The sequence below is a fragment of the Falco biarmicus genome, chromosome 15 (assembly GCF_023638135.1).
Source record: "Falco biarmicus isolate bFalBia1 chromosome 15, bFalBia1.pri, whole genome shotgun sequence".
NCBI classification, from domain to species: domain Eukaryota; kingdom Metazoa; phylum Chordata; class Aves; order Falconiformes; family Falconidae; genus Falco; species Falco biarmicus.
Window position 1 is genome coordinate 15,379,503 of NC_079302.1, and position 19,122 is coordinate 15,398,624.

At 41.2% G+C, this 19,122-nt stretch overlaps 1 protein-coding gene across 1 annotated transcript; it reads right to left on the reverse strand.

The window, feature by feature from the left end:
- Positions 1-383: 383 nt before the first annotated feature.
- Positions 384-12,512, reverse strand: DNAJA2 (DnaJ heat shock protein family (Hsp40) member A2). The gene is made up of 9 exons (XM_056360232.1): positions 12,317-12,512; positions 9,389-9,448; positions 8,214-8,437; positions 6,812-6,892; positions 6,365-6,498; positions 4,464-4,660; positions 1,971-2,115; positions 1,670-1,797; positions 384-1,155 (listed from the first exon to the last, which is right to left on the reverse strand). The coding sequence occupies exons 1-9, from the start codon at positions 12,392-12,394 to the stop codon at positions 967-969; spliced, it is 1,236 nt and encodes a 411-aa protein (XP_056216207.1). The 5' UTR covers positions 12,395-12,512; the 3' UTR covers positions 384-966.
- Between the last annotated feature and the right edge of the window lie 6,610 nt (positions 12,513-19,122).

A 19,122-nucleotide genomic window follows, 5' to 3' on the forward strand; every position in this document is an offset into this window, starting at 1 on the left:
TTTTTTTTAACTGGAATTACTTCTCTGGGAAGTCAGACTGAATCAGGCTTTGAACTGGATTCAAAAGCCAAGAGAAAGACACCATTGTTTTGGGATTTAATCATCTTCCTTTAAAAGGTTTTGTTATCTTCTGATTGAAAGCAGATACCCTTATGTTTTCTTCATACAAAAGGGACACGGCTGCAGCCTTCCCCATGCCCCTTTAGGCATATCTCATTTCAAGAAAAACTTTTCTATGTGGCACGCAATTGTTACCTAACTGCTACCTAGTCTGAAAGCAGCTCCAGCCTCCCTGTTTACAAAATGTCTACCATCTACATAACCTCTTCATACACAGAATAGTTAAAGCCACTGGAAAATTAAGAGTTACAAGGCAAAAGAAATATATTATACACCAACTGCTTTTATTTAATTTCAGAAACCGTTCACAAGATGGTAGAAAAAACTTACAACCACTTCTAATTCAGTCTTCCATTGTTCCCAGTCAGCTCTAAACCCATTATGTGCAAAGCCCATTTACCATGCATCTAGATGATAGATACAGGCTATGAAATTCTTTATTCTACTTGTAGCAGCTTATGCAGGTGCAGCCAAATACCAAGCCTCAGGACAAATTTTACACAAACTTTACAATGTAGAATTTGAATTTAAAATATGGAACTTAAAATCTACACAAAACTGGTAAAAATCAAGCACAGATACGAGGACAAACTTAAAACCCATGTGAAAAGGATTCTCGTCTTCCTTTCAAGTGCTTTATTCTGCTACACAGTCAAAATGAAGATGTAAGCTTGTGGTTAGTTTAAATTACACTCTGTAGATACTATAGACCAATTTAAAAGTTACACATACAGCAATAGATGTCCATTGGTTCATCTGGATTACTTACACAATCCAGCTGGATTGCTGAAAACAAGTCAGGCAAAATTTGAAAGAAAATCCTTGTGCAACTTTTTAGACAAATGTTTACTGATGGGCACACTGTACCCCAGGTCCATGATGGCTGCTTTCTTCATCAGAACTATCATTATAAGCTTCACGTCTCTGGCCACCACCTGAACCACGAGTGGTATCAAATTCCTGAAGATCCACCTCTTCTGCGTCACCAATTACATTGGGAAATTCTGGTCTAGCTGGCAGAAGATCTTCAAGTTCCTGCGCCAAAAAAAGAAGCGTATTCAGTACTGCATCTACAACTGCTAAATGAAGTGACCATTTTCCGACAACATCAAGACTTCCTCTCAGAGCAGGTCTGGTTTAGAAGTCTAAGCTGATGTAAACCTTGAAGTGCACACTCATTCCAAAGTATCCAAAGTATTTTTATCAACTGGAAGACAGCCCTTAAAGAAAGCCAACAGCTCCACATACCATCAACCAAAAGTGCAATCAGTAAATACAGTTGCACTCTGAAAACTTATCACACAGCAGCAGGAAGATGCTTCCTCCTGCCCTCATCTGCCAAACAACTGCATAGCTCTTACATACAGGTTCCATAAATTCATATTCCAGTGGGTATTTTCAAGTCACATGTTGCCCATAAACAACGTTAAAAGAACAAATGGACCTGCACCTAAATTTAAGCACTGAAAGCAAGCATGAGGTACAACACACACACCTTGCACACGCTGTTAAATAAGACCATCACATTTATCCTTGAAAGACTACTTACTGAAAGCTTTTCTGGGCTAATCCAGTTATTTTCAGGAAACTGAACGTCAAATTTAATGTAGAGATCTCCCTTCTCAAAAGGATTGCGATACTGTGGCATTCCCTCGCCTCTGACTACGCGAACACAACCTGTAATTCAAAAAGAAGCAAGCTGGAGAGCGATGCTTCAGAACAATTCTTTCTCTACACAATTCTCTTCATTTCTCTAGCCTAGGTTCAGTTCACAGGACAACAAGAATGAGATTAAGTGTTAAAGAACCACAAAAGCATAGTCAAAGTAGTCCTTATCAGGTCAAGTTTACCTGGTTCAATTACTTTTCCAGGAGGATATTTAACCACAATTTGACGTCCATCAAGGTGCTTAAATGTGAACTGAAATCCACACAGTGCTTCAACAAGTCCAATCTTGTGCGTCATATGCAAGTCATTCCCATCCCGCTGGAACACCTATAGAACAGAAACAGGAGATGCCTTTTCTAGTACTATGATCGTATCTCCACCAGACTCATTATTTACACTTCACTATTATTTATCCTTAAAATTCAGTGTTAAAGCAACAGCTTTTATACAAAATTTACTTGATTCCGTTAATTCAAATAGCTTAATATGCTTGGAAAGTTTGTGCATGATGAGCGTCATGTAAGATAAAGACAAACCACAGTACCTCATAGTATGTAAAGTTCAAATTAAACAAGAAGGCCTGTATTAACAGCAGTGCTGCCTTACCCTCTAGATCTTCCATGCAAGTGCCATCGTTTAACCCCAGCCAGAAACCAAGCACCACGCAGTTGCTTGCTCACCCCCCATTCCCAAAGGATGGGGAGTAGAATTGGAAAGGAATGTAAAACTCGAGGGTTGATATAAGAAGAATTTCATAATTCAAAGAAAACAGGAGGAACAAAAAAAAACCCCAAACAGTAAAACAATAATGATGACAATAAAGAAAAGGCAGAAAGGGACAGGAATAAAATCCAAAAGGAAAAACAACCAAACCAACAAGTGATGCACAATGCAGTTGCTCACCACCCACTGACAGATGTCCAGCTAGTCCCCAGGCAGCGATCTCCAGGCCCCAGTCAACTCCCCCAGTTTATACACTCAGCACAATGTTCTATGGTATGGGGTATCCCTTTGGCCACTTTGGGTCAACTGTCCTGGCTGTGCTCCCTCCAAATTTCTTGTGCCCCTCCAGCCTTCTTGCTGGCAGGGCCTAAGAAACTAAGTTGTCCTTGAGTTGGTATAAACATTACTTAACAACAACTAAAGACACCAGTGTGTTATCAACATTGTTCTCATACTAAATCCAAAACACAGCATTCTACCAGCTACTGAAAAGATCCCAGCTGAAACCAGGACAACAAGCAACCTATAAACAAAACTTAAAACACTTTGACACTACTTCCCCTGCACTGGAGCACAACCCCCCCCCACATGTGTGTTCCTCAACATTAAACTCGTTAGCTGAAGCAGATACGCATGATGACTACCTACAGCAGGGCTTTGATCAATTAGTCCACAGCTGTCAGTAAGTGATCTTTAAGCCCTATCATTCAGGATTCTTAAGCAGTAAATGTAAGCTTTATCCACTGGCAGAACCATGACTCCCACCTCAAGGGAAATTTTACGAACACTAAAAGTCTCACTAAAAGTCAGTCTAGTTTTACTCACTAGAACACAAGGTACAGTATTTTTCAGCATTGTTAATACTGTAAAACTAGATGTAGTTCATTAGAAGACTAAGAAGGGGCATCCACCATCTGGAATTTGATGCTGTCATGCACATCTGACTGTTCTGTATGCTTACAGGCTGCTTCTCCATTATCATTGTCAAAATCAGCTGCGATGCCACTTTTCAACCAGTATTGCAGAATAAAGTGTAAAAAGCTACACAAAACTGATCGACAACTAGCAGTCCTTGACACAGCTTTGAAAAACTTACAAAGTACCTAATTTTTAGATAACCAGTGTTATATCCTTAATATATCACTGGAATTTAAATATGTACCCAATACTATTCTTTGTCACAACAGAATTTCTCCCCCCCCGCCTCCATTCCATTCAACATTTTTTGCAGAATGTAACACACAAACTATTTCTTACTTCATCATAGTAATACCTGTCCTTTCCAAACAAAAGCATTCAAAAATTAAAAAAAGCAGTCACCTCAACTGTCTTGAGTTTTAAATACAGAGAAAGATTAATTGCAATATTTAATTCACAAGTGCAATGTATATACTCCAGAAGACACTAAGCATAAGCCTTAAACTAGTATGAAATAATAACGTTCCTTTGTAAAGTGAATTAGTAACATCACCATTCTGTGTTTTATTGCCAGAACCACAGTAGCAGAAAGAGAAAGCACCGTCTGGGAATTCTAAGAATTCCCTGCCGTATCACAAGACATTGGGGGGGGGAAGAAAAGAAAAGGAAAAGAAAAAAACCCACAACCAACACTTAGCATTTTGTTAGCATCACAAGCAAAGCAGACAGAAGTTAACATCCTGAATGGCTCTTTACTGTCTGCTGTACCAAAGCCAACCTGAGCTTATCTGAGAAAGCTACCATTAGCACTAGGAAGCACCAGAATCTGCATGTCCTCTGGCTACAGACTTGCAAATTTTTTTCTGGCTCACCATGAAAGCCATGTTACTGGCTACAAATCTATTGAAAGCTATTCACCATCTCTCCCAGAGCTGCAACTATATGAATGATTTTAAAATGAACAGCCATCCTATCACTTCAATATTAAAGACTAGGATAAAAGGCATTTAAAATACGATCTCAAAAAGCATTACCTCATTCTCCTTTTCTTGGAGTAAGAGGACAATATCACCCGGTTCCACACCTGGAGCCTGATCTGCTTCGCCACTGAATGTAATTCTTTGCCCATGCTTCATGCCTTTGTCTACATGGACTTCAAGTATTTTTACCTCTTTGATCACCTTCTTCCCTTCACATTTTTTACAGCGGTCTTTTTCATTAATTACTTCACCTGAAGAAAGACACAAATTTTGAGTTCAGATTTCCGTATCCTTGCATCTGTTTCTGAAGAAAAACTATTTTGAAGTAAGCTCAAGAATTCACGCAACACAACTAGTAATTCAGATGTTGCTTTATGAATTCCTCACAAGAGAAAGCCAGGCTCAATTTATGCTACCTGGGAGAGGGGGGAAGTAAAAAACAAACAGGAGCTGGGGAGGGAATACAGATAGGCATAACCTTCAGAGCTGTCTTAACAAGAACTCTGAAAAGTCAAGAGTGCTTTAGAGAAAGGCAAAACAAGACTTTGTCTACAGCTTCTAGTGCTTCTTAAGTCTTGAACTGGCTCCAGTATCCTTACCACTCAACTTACTACTCTTAAAAAAATTTAACAACCTACTTTTCCATTCCTTGTTACGCTGGAGGACAGCAGCCGCAAGAGAAAGGATGAAGCTAAACCAAACTGAAGCATCTCCCTCCCTTAAAAGTCAGAACACAAATTTCAAACTATTTAAATGAATTGCGAAAGTTTAGTTCCAGTTATTAACAACAGTAAAAAAAAGGATTACCGGGTTCTGTTCACCGACAGCCACATTTTCCAGTATACCACAACAAAGTACTATGTAAATGCAGCCAGTAGAACCAGAGTCTGGCATACAAAATGCAGCTGGTCAAATCAGTTTCATTCAAGAGCAATATACAGGTTTTTTCATGGAAAGGATCTAACATTTTCTGGCACATAAGGCATTTCACTTTTATACTCTGAAACTGAATAGTTTTTCACACTGTCCATCACCTCCAGCAAGGCAATTACTTTTTTGAGCAAACTGAATGATGACTATCCAAACTGGCTTCAGTTCTCTCTTCTACCTCACGTTTGTTCGGTTTTTTTCCAAGTAAGCTATTGTCTTTGTACACAGTAACTAAAATATTAGGCCACATGCACTGTACAACTTCAGTACTTATTTCCAACGTTGGTCTAAGTGCCACAAGCAGATGGACTTGACTTAAAATTTTCAACTTGCCAGCTTAAACCACCTTTCAGTGAAACAAAGCATAACATCACGATGCAGTTGAAACTACTAAATATGTAGGTTATGTAAACTGAAAACAAGACATTCTAAGACAACACGTATGAAATGTTTTGACTAGTCAAAAAATACAACTCTAATTTCCAAGTACTGTGAAGAGTAGAATCATCCACAAGGTGACGTTACTGCTGTGCAAACTGCAGAGGATCTGGAAAGGAATCACGTGAAGTGCAGATCACGTGCTGAACTTGTTCCCCCAAACGCAACCTATTCAGCAAAAGCCATCTTCTTAATTTGAAAAGTTAAAATCCAACTTGAGGTTTCCATTCTTAACCTAAACCTGTCTTTGGATATTAGAGGACTGCAAAAAGACTAACATCACCTAAAACACAAAATCTTGGCTTTTATTTTAACACAAGCGTAATAGCAATAAGCAATATTCACATTTAAATTTTTTAAAGAACAATCAATCCCTACTCTTCAGGCTCCCAGGCTGCTTTTCAGTACATTAAACACTGTAAATCTTGCTGCTGTTCCGAGTTAAATGATTCCTCCACACAGACATAAGATTGAAACCCAGCTGACTAGATGGGAACAACGCAGTCCTGGCTAAGTCCCTCCTAAGATTCAACTAGGAAGTTAGACCCAACTAAATGCATTTAGTAACACAGAATAGCTTGGCCTACCTTCTCCATTGCAGTCAGAGCATACAGACTGCATCTGCTGAACCATTCCAGGAGCCAGCTGTCTGATCATGATACGTACACCTCTACCCCGGCAAGCATTACATTTCTGAACAGCTCCAGCCTTCCCTCCCTGCCTAGAATAGAAAGCACGAGTTGCACGAAAAGTAAGGTTTTCAGAAACATATGACAAAAAAAACCCCTACATCAGTAGGTTAACATGCCTAACTGCACTGCCAATTATAATTAGGTTCTCTCCTCCCCCCTTCCCCCCTAAACAAAGCCCTTGAATAGTTCCAGTTCCATCAACAGTATCATTCAAGTTCAACAATTTTCTAGTCTGAAAGCAGGCTCCAGTAAGTCAAATACTGATAAAAATCTGACATAGGAGATGCTTCATTACACTACACGCCAACAAAGCAACCAGAGAACTCAAAAATACAAACTTACCCATTACACGCACTACAAAGGACATTCTTGCTAAGCTGTAGTTTAGTTGTCTTTCCATTATACAGATCTTCTAAAGAGACTCTAAAAAATAAAGCATTTCTCCTGGGTTATCATTCGACAACTTATTTTCCCCATGTAACTAAAATACTTGCCTAGGACAAACTAAATAAACCCAAATCTTCATAAAAACTCTAAATCTGCTATTAAAATAAGATTTTAAAGCACAACTTTAACTTTCACAGTCATTAAAAACTATTCCATACATATGAATATACACACGCAATCCTGAACATAAACCAGAGAGGATTGCTTGCATTTCTCAATAGGAAATAAGCTGATCCAGCATGTTAGTTTTTATTATATAGTGATAAGTTGATTTTTTTTTTCCAGTTGTAACCAGGCAGGTGATAAACAAACCTCTCTAGACAATATTTACATCATGCATACCTAAACATAAATACAGAATACTTACTACTCTATCTACTGTATTGGGCTTTCCTCATGAAATAGTGGGGAGGATTTCGCCACTTATTTCTTTACATTTGTTCCTGCTTCAATTTTTTTTTAGAACCACTAGAATACACTATCGAACTCCAATAATTTTCATACATTGATACTTCATGAACACATTTAGTGTTTCTCCTAAAAGCATGTTAGTAGACAGAAATTTTAATTCAATGTATTGAAAAAACAGTTGCCTGGCATCAGTGTTTACAAATAACAACAAAACCAAAGCTAATTAATAATACAGCATGCAGTACTAGCTACTAAACTAAGCAAGCATGTAAAAGTAAACAGACTTCGCTAAGCAGTTCGCCAGCCTCAGGAAAGATACGCCTTAAGGACTTCGAAAGGACCTGCTCAGCAGGCAGAAAGCCAGTCACGATTGCAAGCAAACATGTATAAAACAATCAGATGTTACACCCAAGCATCGCTTAAAACAAATCACTAGCAAAACCAAACCCGCCACACACACACTTTTCCATTAATTATGCAGTTCCAACTTTAGTTGCAGCTGGTGTCACGCTATGAATCCAAGTCAACTTAAGTCTTTCCAGAGCCTTAGTACCTCTGCTTCCCTGAGAATCCAGCTGACGAGTAATACTTGGTTATTAAATGTGTTTTCAGATTAGAAATTCCAAACATAATTAAGGAGCAAACCCAAGGAAAATAATGCTAACAAAGTATATACGGGCTAATAACCAGGCAAAGCAAAGTATCAGGTAGTCTGCAACACAAACCAATCATAAGAAGTAACTCAAGAGGACTGCCTTCTGGGCTAAGTACTACATGCAAACTGCAGAATATCTCAAGTGAGAAGCATATAAAGAACATAAACCACCAGAGTCAGGTACTGATCAGGAAAGCTTGAAAGTACAAATTGTAGTATCAAGGTACTCACTTGAGCGGATGCATCATATCTTCTCCTCTTCTTCTACCATTACGACTTCTACTCTGACCACCCATGAAATTGAACAATCCACCACCAAAGATATGGGAGAAGATATCGTCCATTCCACTGCTTCCACCACTACCTTCTCGAAGACCCTGTTCTCCATATCTATCATATAACTCACGTTTCTCTGGATTTGACAATACTTCATAGGCAAAGCTTATTTCTTTGAACTAGAAATGGAACAGAGTCAAAACAGTGCATGATAATTTAGAACTTCAAGGGAGCATTTTACTACTGTTTCTTGCCCAGCATGAACAACCATTTCAGAAAGTACGGTTTTCCATCCTTATTCTAATACGCAAGACTTAAAAGTCAGGCTTGGGCTTCGTTGTGCTACCTCTTAAAATGAAATGACATTTTATTGCAAAACTTCATTGACTTTGTTCTTTACTGTGCCTAGCGTAAGACAGTTTTCTTACAAACAAACAAAATCCAACCGAAGAAGAAACCCCCCAACTATGCAGTACTGCAGTAGCCAGCAGGCAACACCCCCCCCCAGTAGCATACTAATGGAAAAGACTGTGAGATACGTTAACGTATTTTAAGTGCCTAACAATTGAGCAACTTATTAAAATGTGTATTAATATGGTTGTCCTCATAACAAATTCATATATTTTCATAGTCATCCCTGCTCGTCTCTTAAGCAACCATCAGAACTTCAGTTCTGTTAAAGAGAACCCGCAGAGTCAATTTAAATGACTTTTTAAATTGCTATTAGCATAACAAATCAAATTCAACTTCCCAGATAGTAATTTGTTCTATGCTGCAGCAGTTTCAAGAACCTCCACATATACATTTTTCCAGTTTGGAAAAACTTGGAAGACTTCTTTTTCAAATACCTACATTGATGTCAATGCCAGCTGACATCATCTCAACAGATGAAGAGAAGCAGTTCTTCCCTCAGCATCACCTTCTCCACCAATTTGACTCAGCCAGCTGCTGCATTTTTTCCACAAGGTACAGTGGTAGATTTGAGATTGGGAAGAAGTAGACAAGATAGGGTTCTCTCTCACAGCTGTTTTTTTAACAACTTGTAACAGCAAGCCCTTAACACCTGTATTGGGTTCCTTGGATGCTACCCTAATAGCAAAATTCAGGAATTAAAATAAAATAATTCTTACTTTGTCGCCTGCATTTGGATTCTTATCAGGATGGTACTCCTTGGCCAGCTTTCTGTATGCCTAGTTGAAAGAGGTAAAAAAATTAGTTTAGATTTTGATTAATCAGTTCTTTTCTGAGAAACTCAAGTAGCATCTTCTGGAAGAAAGAAAAACCCTAATAAAGCAAAGCGAGAAAATGAGTGGTTTTAAATCACCCATACATTCAAGTGATACATAAGACATTCTGACACTGCTATATGCATAAATTAACTACACTTGGACTCAAACACAACTATAGCACACAATAGCTAGAACTAGTTTTCCTGCTTATCTTCATTAACTCACAGGAAGAATCACACTGGACCTTCATTAAAAAGACTTACTCTATAGAAACCACTCAAAACCTACAGTGTGACGATTTTAAGTTTCAACCCATTTGTCTTTCGCTTCAATCACAGCAATGCATTAACAACAAAATGGCTGCCTCAGCCTCTCATTCAACCCTATCTGTCAATCCTCACAATAATAATTTTATTCTTCCTACCTATCAATAATGGGAGATTTCATCTCACTTTGAACGAAGTATGTGAGTAACATGTGTAGAATGTACAGATAATAGGTTTTACTGAAATTCATTATTCTAAAACAGTAGGAGGAGTAAATACAGCCAGATGTCCAGAAGAGATTTTTCAGAACGCCTTTTTTTGACTACTACCTTGACTCTCAGGACCATTTTTCTACAGCAGTACCTCATCTGTTTTGCTTATACTTTAGAGGATCAAAGCACATAACAGGACAGACAGAGACCTTTCCTACAGAGTGTTTTTGACAGGAAGGACCTCAACTCTTCCCCCACTCCACCTCAACACTCTCCATTAACAATCAGGGGACAGACATTAGTAAGTTACATGGCACACAGTCTTTTATTTTTTCAATTATACATATAAAAATCTACAGTGATGCAACTGCAAACAATTGGAACACTGGTTTTCAAGAGTGGATTTTTCAAAAGCTCTGTTTCTGTAGAGCCAAGCATCTAAACTAGCTCTTTAGAGCTACATTAAGAGAGCTTTACACACAAAGCTTTATAGAGATCACAATTTTGCATTTTGTACTGGAACAAGGAAGATTCCTTTTTTTGTATCTGCACAGTTACTCCTCTTCACCGATTATCTGGAAACACTCCATATTTCTGCATGCAATCAAGAAATAAAAGTTTGATAAGGAACTAACAAAACAAACCCAGAACACTGATATTACAAGCCGAATATATGCTGAACCACAGCACGCGTTAAGAACATACGCCACAGGTCTGGTAGGACAAACCACCCATCAGTAACAAAGCATAATCTTCCACAAACCTACACATTCTGTAATTATAATGACAGATTTCCCCCTACGTATTTCAAGGAGTGTAACCAAGTAAAACACCTAACAGAACAGTGAACTGAAAACCTATGTATCGTTATCTAATCAGGAAAAAAGAAGCCTGCACGGCGTTCTTTAAAAAGAGAAAACAGTCATGTCTTTGCTGATAACAGCATTCCAGTTTAGCGCAATTCTTAGGGACTACCCAGGGTCCAAAACAAAGCTACTACTCTTTATGTAATCAGGAACAGATCCAGATTCAAGGTCTACACTGGCACCATATTGCAACTTCAATAAAAGTTAATTTAACTAATCAGTGATAAAGCCTGTTCTCTTGGCCCGTTTTGACTAAACTATTACCTATTTGTTTTCACTTTCCTGCACTACTATATAGGTTAAAACATGAGATTAATAAAGCATCCGTGTAACCTCTCAGTGACAATAAGATATAGATGAACTTCTTTCTGTTAGACAGTGGAAAACTTTACATTCCAGGGTAAATCTAACCTATAGCTATTAATATTGAGCAACACAGGTTATCCGAATGGCAAACCGCTGTCAGTTCTTCATTCTCACAGGACACAGAAAACTTTTAAGAAATGCAGTAAGAAAAAATATATTCTAGTTGATCGCATTGGGTATACAGCATTATCTTCTCACCGCACGCTTTCCACCTCTTAACGCTATTTCGACACTGCAATTGCCTATCCCTGCACAAATTAGGCTACCGCATGCGTGATGGGTAACTCCGAGCTGCTAATACCAGCACCACCCATCAGCGGAAGCAGGTCACTGCTAGTAAACTGGCTAGTTAATTATCCCCCCTCACGTGTAAATGGGCATCGAGCGCTTTGAGAAAAACGTGGTTGATGCACGACGGAACGAAAGGGACACAGAGAACTGTCGCACCGATGACCCGGCTCCAAGTTTTCACCTTGCTCCTTTGTTTACCTTACCTTGCGGCTGCGGGGCCGGGGGGATCGCACACACGGGCAGAGCGGAACCTCGCTGAGGCCCACACGTGGGGCAGACAATGGCACCGCTTAGAAACTACTGGTCCCTCACGAGGGTTTCTACCCCCAAAAAGCCTTTCACCGGCCGCAACGACCTCTCTGCGCCTGCGGGGGCGAGCCGGGCCCCGCCGGCGCCCGGAGCCAACGCGGGCCCCGCCGGCGCCAGGGCCCCGGGAAGCACGGCCGGGCCCCGCGGCTGCCCCCTCCCGCCGGCGCCCCCTCCCCCGGGCCCTGCCCGCGGCCTACCCCGCGCCGGCAGCGCCCGCCCGCAAGCCAGGCCCCGGCGGCGCGGCCTACCCCGGCGGGCTGCGGCGGCACCGGGCGCCTGTACCGGGCGCCCTCGCCCGGCGCCGCACCCTTCCCCCCCGCAGGCCGCAGCCAAGCGGACGGGCGGGCCGTCGCCGCCTCCAGGCCGCGCTCCCCGCGCCCAGGACCTGCCCCCAGCTGCCCTCCCCGCGCCACCCGCCTCGGCCGTCCCGCGGGGCCCTGCCCGGCGGCCAGCCCGCCCCCTCCCCCGCAGTGCTGCCGCCCGGTCTCCCCGGGCGCCGCCGACGCCCTTCCCCCGCACCTTCTTCAGCTCGTTGTCGGAGGCCCCGGGCGGCACTCCCAGAATGTCGTACAGCTTCGTGTCGGCCACGTTCGCCATGGCGGCAGCGGACGGCGGGCGCAGGCCGGAACGGGCCGAGGGGCGGCGAGGGCGAGACCGGGAGCAGGACGAAAGCCGCCGCGACGTCACGCGCAGGCTCCCGCGTCACCGCGCCGCGCCGCGGGAGGAGCCCGCCCGCCCCCTTCGCCCTTCGCCGGCGCGGCCCCGCCCCCTCGGCCCACTTCGGGCGCCTGACCCAGTTCCGGCGCGGCGCGGCAGGGGGCGCTCCTGTGCGGGGAGGGGTGCGGAGGGAGGCGGTGCGCGCCGCCGCCCGCCGCCGCCCGCCAGCGCCGCGCGCGGGAGGCGGGAAGAGGCGCTGAGGAGAGGCGGGAAGAGGCAGGATGGATGCCTGCGGGCGCGGAGGCGCCAGGCTGTCTTCCCCGGGCACTGGGGGGGGGATAGATCCCGTTTTGACGTTTATACCATCGTTCCGGCAAAGAGGAACGTCGCACGTGAAAACAATAACCTCAGCTTTCCTCCCTGCCATTTCGGAGCCCCAAATTCCACCGCCTGTGTGCGTGCATCCCCAGAGGCCGCTGCCTGGTGTCGTTTCTCCTTGCTCCTGATGTACGGCACTGAAGTTTATGGGGCGAGGGGCACCCACCTGCTGTCTAACCTCAAGCACCAATGTATGTTTCTTTAGGGACATATTGCTAAGGCTTCAGTAGTTATAAACAGTATTGGTACCCATCTGCTCCATTTTTGTGTTTTGCTTCACTTCTAGCATCTTAAAGAAAGCACTAGTTGCTATGCTAGGCCTAAAGTGACTCACAGGAGCAAAGTGTACTTGAGTGGCACAGTGGCCCTGAGGGCCTATAGTTAGACACCACTTTCGGCAGGCAAATAAAAAGCCAGTTTGTGTCTAATAAGAAGTTTTATCCCTCAAAGCCCAGCCAAGAGAGCAGCTACTGAGCTTCTCCTCAGGTGTAGTTTACTTGGTCATTAGTCCCTTGTTAGGCAGGGGGTGCCGGAAGGCTTTCAAAGCTGTGGCAGGTGGCTGGCTGAGGAAGGGGGGGATGGGGTCCTTGTAAGAGCAGAAAACAAAGAAGACCTTGGTTTCTCTGTGGATAAGTCTAGAGCATGCTTTGGAGAGGGTGCTTTCTGTGAAAGAGGTGAGCAAAGCCGAGCCTGGAGGAGAGTCTACTGGGAACAGATTAGCAGCTTGGCATGTGAGAAAGAGTAAAAAAGGCTCTTTGAAGTGATGAATGGATTTGTGGGGATAGAAATTTTAATAAGCTCCTTGCCTGAGGAGAGCAGATCTGTGCTTGAAGGCTTCTTCCCTCATCATCTGTAGGGGTATTCTTCATCTTTAGTTCCTTGACGTAGCTTGTGGTTGCGATGGCTGTTCTGGGAAATCCAGTGCTGGTGGTTTCTCTGCACCTTCTTAGGCTGGTGTGTATGGGGCCTTAAACTCCATCATTGTGTTTATTCATTTTGGCATAGTCTGATTCAGTAGGTGATTGAAATACCTACTTCGGGTGTTGTAAGTGTGGCAGTAGTCAATAGCTCAGAAAATGCAGACTAGTTTTGGAAGGAGAAAAATAGTGGCAGGGCAGACAATAGCTACTGGAAGGACAGTCACATGGAATGTAGTTTTTAGCTGGGTTGAGAGATGTACAGAAAGAAAAAACAACTTGCAGGGAGAGGTATGTTTTTGGAGTCTGTGTGTACAGCCTTTGGTAACTGTATGGTTCAACATGTAGCTAAAACCAGTGAGGCTTCACAATTTGATTCACCTGTGTTTTGCACTACTTGGCTTCATCTTTTATTTTGGCAAGGCTGAGTTCAGCTAGCTTTAAAAACTGTCTGGCATGCATACTTGGCTTAACTATTTTGGATTGTGCTCACTTGCAGATTGATATGTTTCTAGAAAAGATTTTCTTTGTCATACAGGATTTTCTTTTTAGCTGGCAGTTTGGTAAGAAAAGTTAGGAGTGTGTGGAGGAGTGCTTCTTTGCCCTACAAGTCAGACTTGTAATCTTAGACATTAAGCAGAATCAACAGGACTAATATAAACAGTATTTAAAATACCGTAGGATACCATTTATATGTGTCTTTGCATTTAAAAAAAAAAAAAAAAAAAAAAGAAAAGCATCTGAAGGGTAAGCTAGCTCTAATCAGTGGGGTGTCATTCTTCTCTGTGCCTGTAGGGATGGAGTTCACCAAGGATATGATTCAGCCCAGACTTACCTGTCCTGTGATCTAAGTGGCTTGTTTGCAACTCAAGCCAGAACATGGGCCAGACTGATGGATAGTAGGAAGGGTAGGTGAACTTGGTGTGTCAGCTTGAGCCCAAGCTAAGGAGGCAATTTAGAACCAGTGTTTGTATGCTTCCTTCTCCCTTGCCAAAACATTCCTGTTACTACAGGTCTGTTCTGTGTCTTATATGACCAAAACATGCAATAAGTAACAAGAAAACTCCTCTGGGATGAAACTTTACATTTTCTCTTCAAGTGGAGCTTAAGAATCACAGGCTTGGATGATTAACTTTTTATTAAAATGCAAATGAATAGCAAAGTAGAGTTTTGTCTTCCTGCATACTGCTTTTACAATTGACTTGTGAGTTGTACTGATAGAACATGTTAGTCATGCAGCTGAAATGTTGTGTCCTCCCCCACTTTTTTTAACACTTGCACATTGTCTTTGTTTTCTTTGTATTTTTCCATCTTTTTTATTATTTCCCTCTTCCTCCAGGCAACAGGTTTTTCATTTAGTTTCTAATGTTATTATCATACAATGTGATGAAAAGCCATTGCTATATGAAGTTTTGTTTTTAAATAGACTGCACAATTCTTAGCTCTTCAGGGTCATGTTTTGGCCTTACATAGGAACTAAAAGGGACCATTCAAATTCAGTTCTTGTTTCAGACCTTTTTTGCATTTTTTATATAAAACAAATTTAATTTTTTTTTAAGATGAAGCATTGTAAAATGCTTCCTTAGAAGTCAAGTAAGTATCGATTATGTTTATCACTGAATAATTAGGAAGAAATCAGTTTCAAGATACTGCAAAAGAAAAATTCTGCTGCACATTCTATGAAAAATAACAGCTATGTAAGAAAAAAATCTTCATTTTAAAACAGATCATGAGAATTTTGTCTACTTTTAATTAATCATTAAGTGGGTTTTGTGTCTTTGGAAACATTAAAAACATTGTCTAGCACTAAAGCTGCCTTAGCCCTGCTCTGCACATGCATATGTGACAGCACAGACTGACAATTTAAAATCAAAATAAATCTGAGCCAGTAATTTCTGTAGGTATAAATCTAAATTAAGTAGTCTATATACAGAAATGGAGAATGCAGAGCCTTGAATTTTACAAGGCCTTCAAGTGTATTTATCAAACTATATGTTTAACATGGTCTTAACATGAAAGTATGAGGAGACATTGCTGACTTCTGCTTAAATCTAGTGCTATACAGACAAATTTAAATACTCCTGAAGAATGCAGTTGTGCTGTAAAAAAAATTACAGAGCCTGCATGGCCATTGCTTTGAACCTTTCTGGTATCAGCTTTCATCAGATAAAGCAGTTGGTGTATTGTGCGCACCGTCTGTCTGATTTCTAGAACTTTTCAACTATGGAAAGAGAGCAGGCCAGTAAAGAACAAAAGAAAGAACCTGAAACTTGTAGAGAATTTTGAGATTCACCCACTGAAGAGCCTGTTAGGAAGTGGGTAGCTGCCTGTGCTGGCAGGTGCAGAAGGCACAACAGCTAGGGCTCTTGTGCCAGCCAGTTGTTCCCTTGCTGGTCAGGAAGAGCGCCCTGTCTGCCCCTGTCCCAGTTGTCCTGACCAGGGAAACAGGCTTGAGTTCTGTGATATGGTCAGAACAACAGGTCTGGTTTGTTGTCCTGCCCCAGCAGTGGTGACGAAACCCAGGGCTGCCTGACAGGTACCTCTCCGTGCAGCACCAGTAGTACGAGTTGCACACTTTATTCATTTTGCTCTTTCCTCACCCTCATTTTTGCTGTCCTCACACCTCTTTCCCCATCCCAGTCTCCTCCAAAATAAACAACCCATCCCTAATTACTTATTCCCCATTGGTCACAGTTTTGCTACATCTGTACAGAGATTTGGGTTATTTGGATAGTGTTACTTAGATAGTCTCTGTCTTCTATGGAATTGCTGATATGATTACCTAGGTGCTGTCGGCCTTGTGTGACTTTACTCCCTAAAAGGTCCCTAGCAGCCCCTTCCAATTATCTCTGATGTCTAGCAATTTCTTCTGTAACTCTGCCTTAAGCACCTGTGGGATCCAGCCACTCGCACAGCACTATCTGTAACTTTCCTTGCTGTCTCAATGTTATTTTAATTCCGAAGGATACTTTTTTGTTATGTCCAATAGTTTTCCACATCTTGTTCAGTTAACAGAATCTCATGCCAAAACCTAGTCAGTGGCTTGTCATTTGCCTGCAACCCTAATTAAACATAGGTGATGGAAAATCAGAATTTTAAATACTTTTATGAGCACTATGGATTATTTTTTCCATTAGGAAATGAAAGTAGACATCAGCAAAGAGGGGAACATTGGCAGGTAGTGTGCTAACAAGCTCGGAGACTACTGTGGGAATCTGTTAAGAGGGAGGGAGATAGCTTAAGGGATTTTCCTTCTGAATTAGCAAGAACAGCTGAGGAGTTCCATGCTTTTAAATGGCAAGTTATCCAGGCAGTTGGGCTCTGCTAGATTTTTCCATCTTCATGAAGGGTATGTGACAAATCTTTTTTTCTTGCAAGAAAGTAGAGTGTTTTGAGTTTGGATTTAGTTTTTTTCTGTGCACTGTCAGAGATCACAGAGCAACGTGGGCAGGGTGGGAAGAGGTTTAATTTCCTCCTCACTGAAAGAGACTTCTGTGTGATGAACAAATAGTGTTCAGTGTTATGTATAGACTTTTTGAAGATTGGGAGGGGATTGGAAGAAATGTACAAAGAAAACTAATCAACTTCATCTTTTTTCTTCCCAATAAACTCTTGGTCAGGCACTTTCCTCTGTGAGCCAGAGCAAGATAAGTTGAAAGTTTCAACACTAGTTTGGCATACAGTTTCTGAGATAAAGTTATGAAGTACTGTTAGATTATCAGGCTGAATTTGTAATGGTCTTTAGCAAGATGGAAAGCCTTTTTTTCTAAGCTAGGAGAAAGCTCAAAAGGATTGTTATTTTATCCTATACTAAGAGCTGGATGAGTAAAGAATGCCTCCACCCCACGCTACTGCATGTGTGTATGTATAAAAAGCAAAAAAGTGTGTGTGTGCATGTGTGTCGAAAAATTGACATTGCAAGAAGTTTCCCGCTCCATTTGACTTGCAGCTGCTTGGAACCCGTATCACAGATTTCTTTGTAGACATTGTACTAAGCAATGTCTTGCAACAGCCAGTGTATTTGCATCTGTACCTATGTCTTAACAGTGGATAATGCACTAGAATCTTAGTATGTTAAATGCTTATTCTAAACATAATTTTTATTATTTGATACTTTCATTGCTTTATGTATTTGCTTGGGTTTTCTTATGTGCTCATGTTGTTCTGCATGTGCTAGAATGGTGCTTTGGGGAGGATTTTTATGGATTGCAGAGCTTATTGCAACAGAAGCATGATACAAGTATGTTAGATGAATGTCAATACTAAGCAAAGGTGTTGTGAAAACCAGGTTGGTTAAGGAATCAAAGGCTTAGCTTTGAAATGGAAAGAAGTGGTAGTTTAGAAATTTTTACTAATACCTTTTAAAGAGTTTCATTTAAGACTTGAGAATGTCTACGGGAAGTTTTCAGTTGGAAAAACAACCTAAACTTGAAAAAAAGTTAATCCAGTGGGAAAGAAATGCCACTGGCAGAGATCAAGGGGTGAAGAGTACTAACATTTATTCACAACTTAAATATACACTTAATCTTTGACAAAATAATTTCTAAATTTGAAAATCATCATTTGAATTAAAAAAAACCCTAACAACATGAAACAAGCTAAACCAAAACAACTTTGCTCAAATACAATTTTGGTGAAGAAGGAAAAATCATCAAAATCAATGCTGAAAAAAATCAGCCAGTCCTGTTGCGTTGTCTGTTATTTAAATAGCTGAATGAGGTCCAGCTTTCTTCTTTTTCTAATGTGAAGATCTCTGTGTTTCTAGACAAAATTGTTTTTAATAAGGTTTGTCTTTGGAAAAAGTGTTTAGGTTGAGTAGGGTGTATAGTGCATGTAACAGCTGAGATGTAAAGTCCTTTACATGGTATGAAGGGGCTTTGCCAACTTTTGGTTATCATGGGGTTTAGTTATCATGTTTTGTAATATAACCGAGTATATAATAGGTATCTATTATAACTGAGTGCTTGTGTTCACTATTTTTATAGAAGACTTTCCCTTTTTTTCCAGTGTGCAGCAAGTCCAGTAGTATTCAATACAAAATGAGTGCTTGAACTGTAAGTATCTGATTTTTAATTTTACTAACAATTTAAGTTCACTTACGTTGAGAACTCTTGATGTGTGTTACTTGGAAGGCCTGCTGGTTGCGTGAACTTTTGCCCTTAACTCTGTGTGGAGTGGGAACCAAAGGCATTCTTAAGGGTTATAATTCTGTAAAACATGTGCAAAACCACAATCTCTGTATACAAAGACAGAATTGCCAGGTGTTATTTTCATACTTAAAATTTGGATGCAACTCAAGTTTACATATTCTTGAACTATACGCTTTTAAAAAGCTGTCCTATTAGGTCCTGTTTTCTGTAATATGGGCAAATA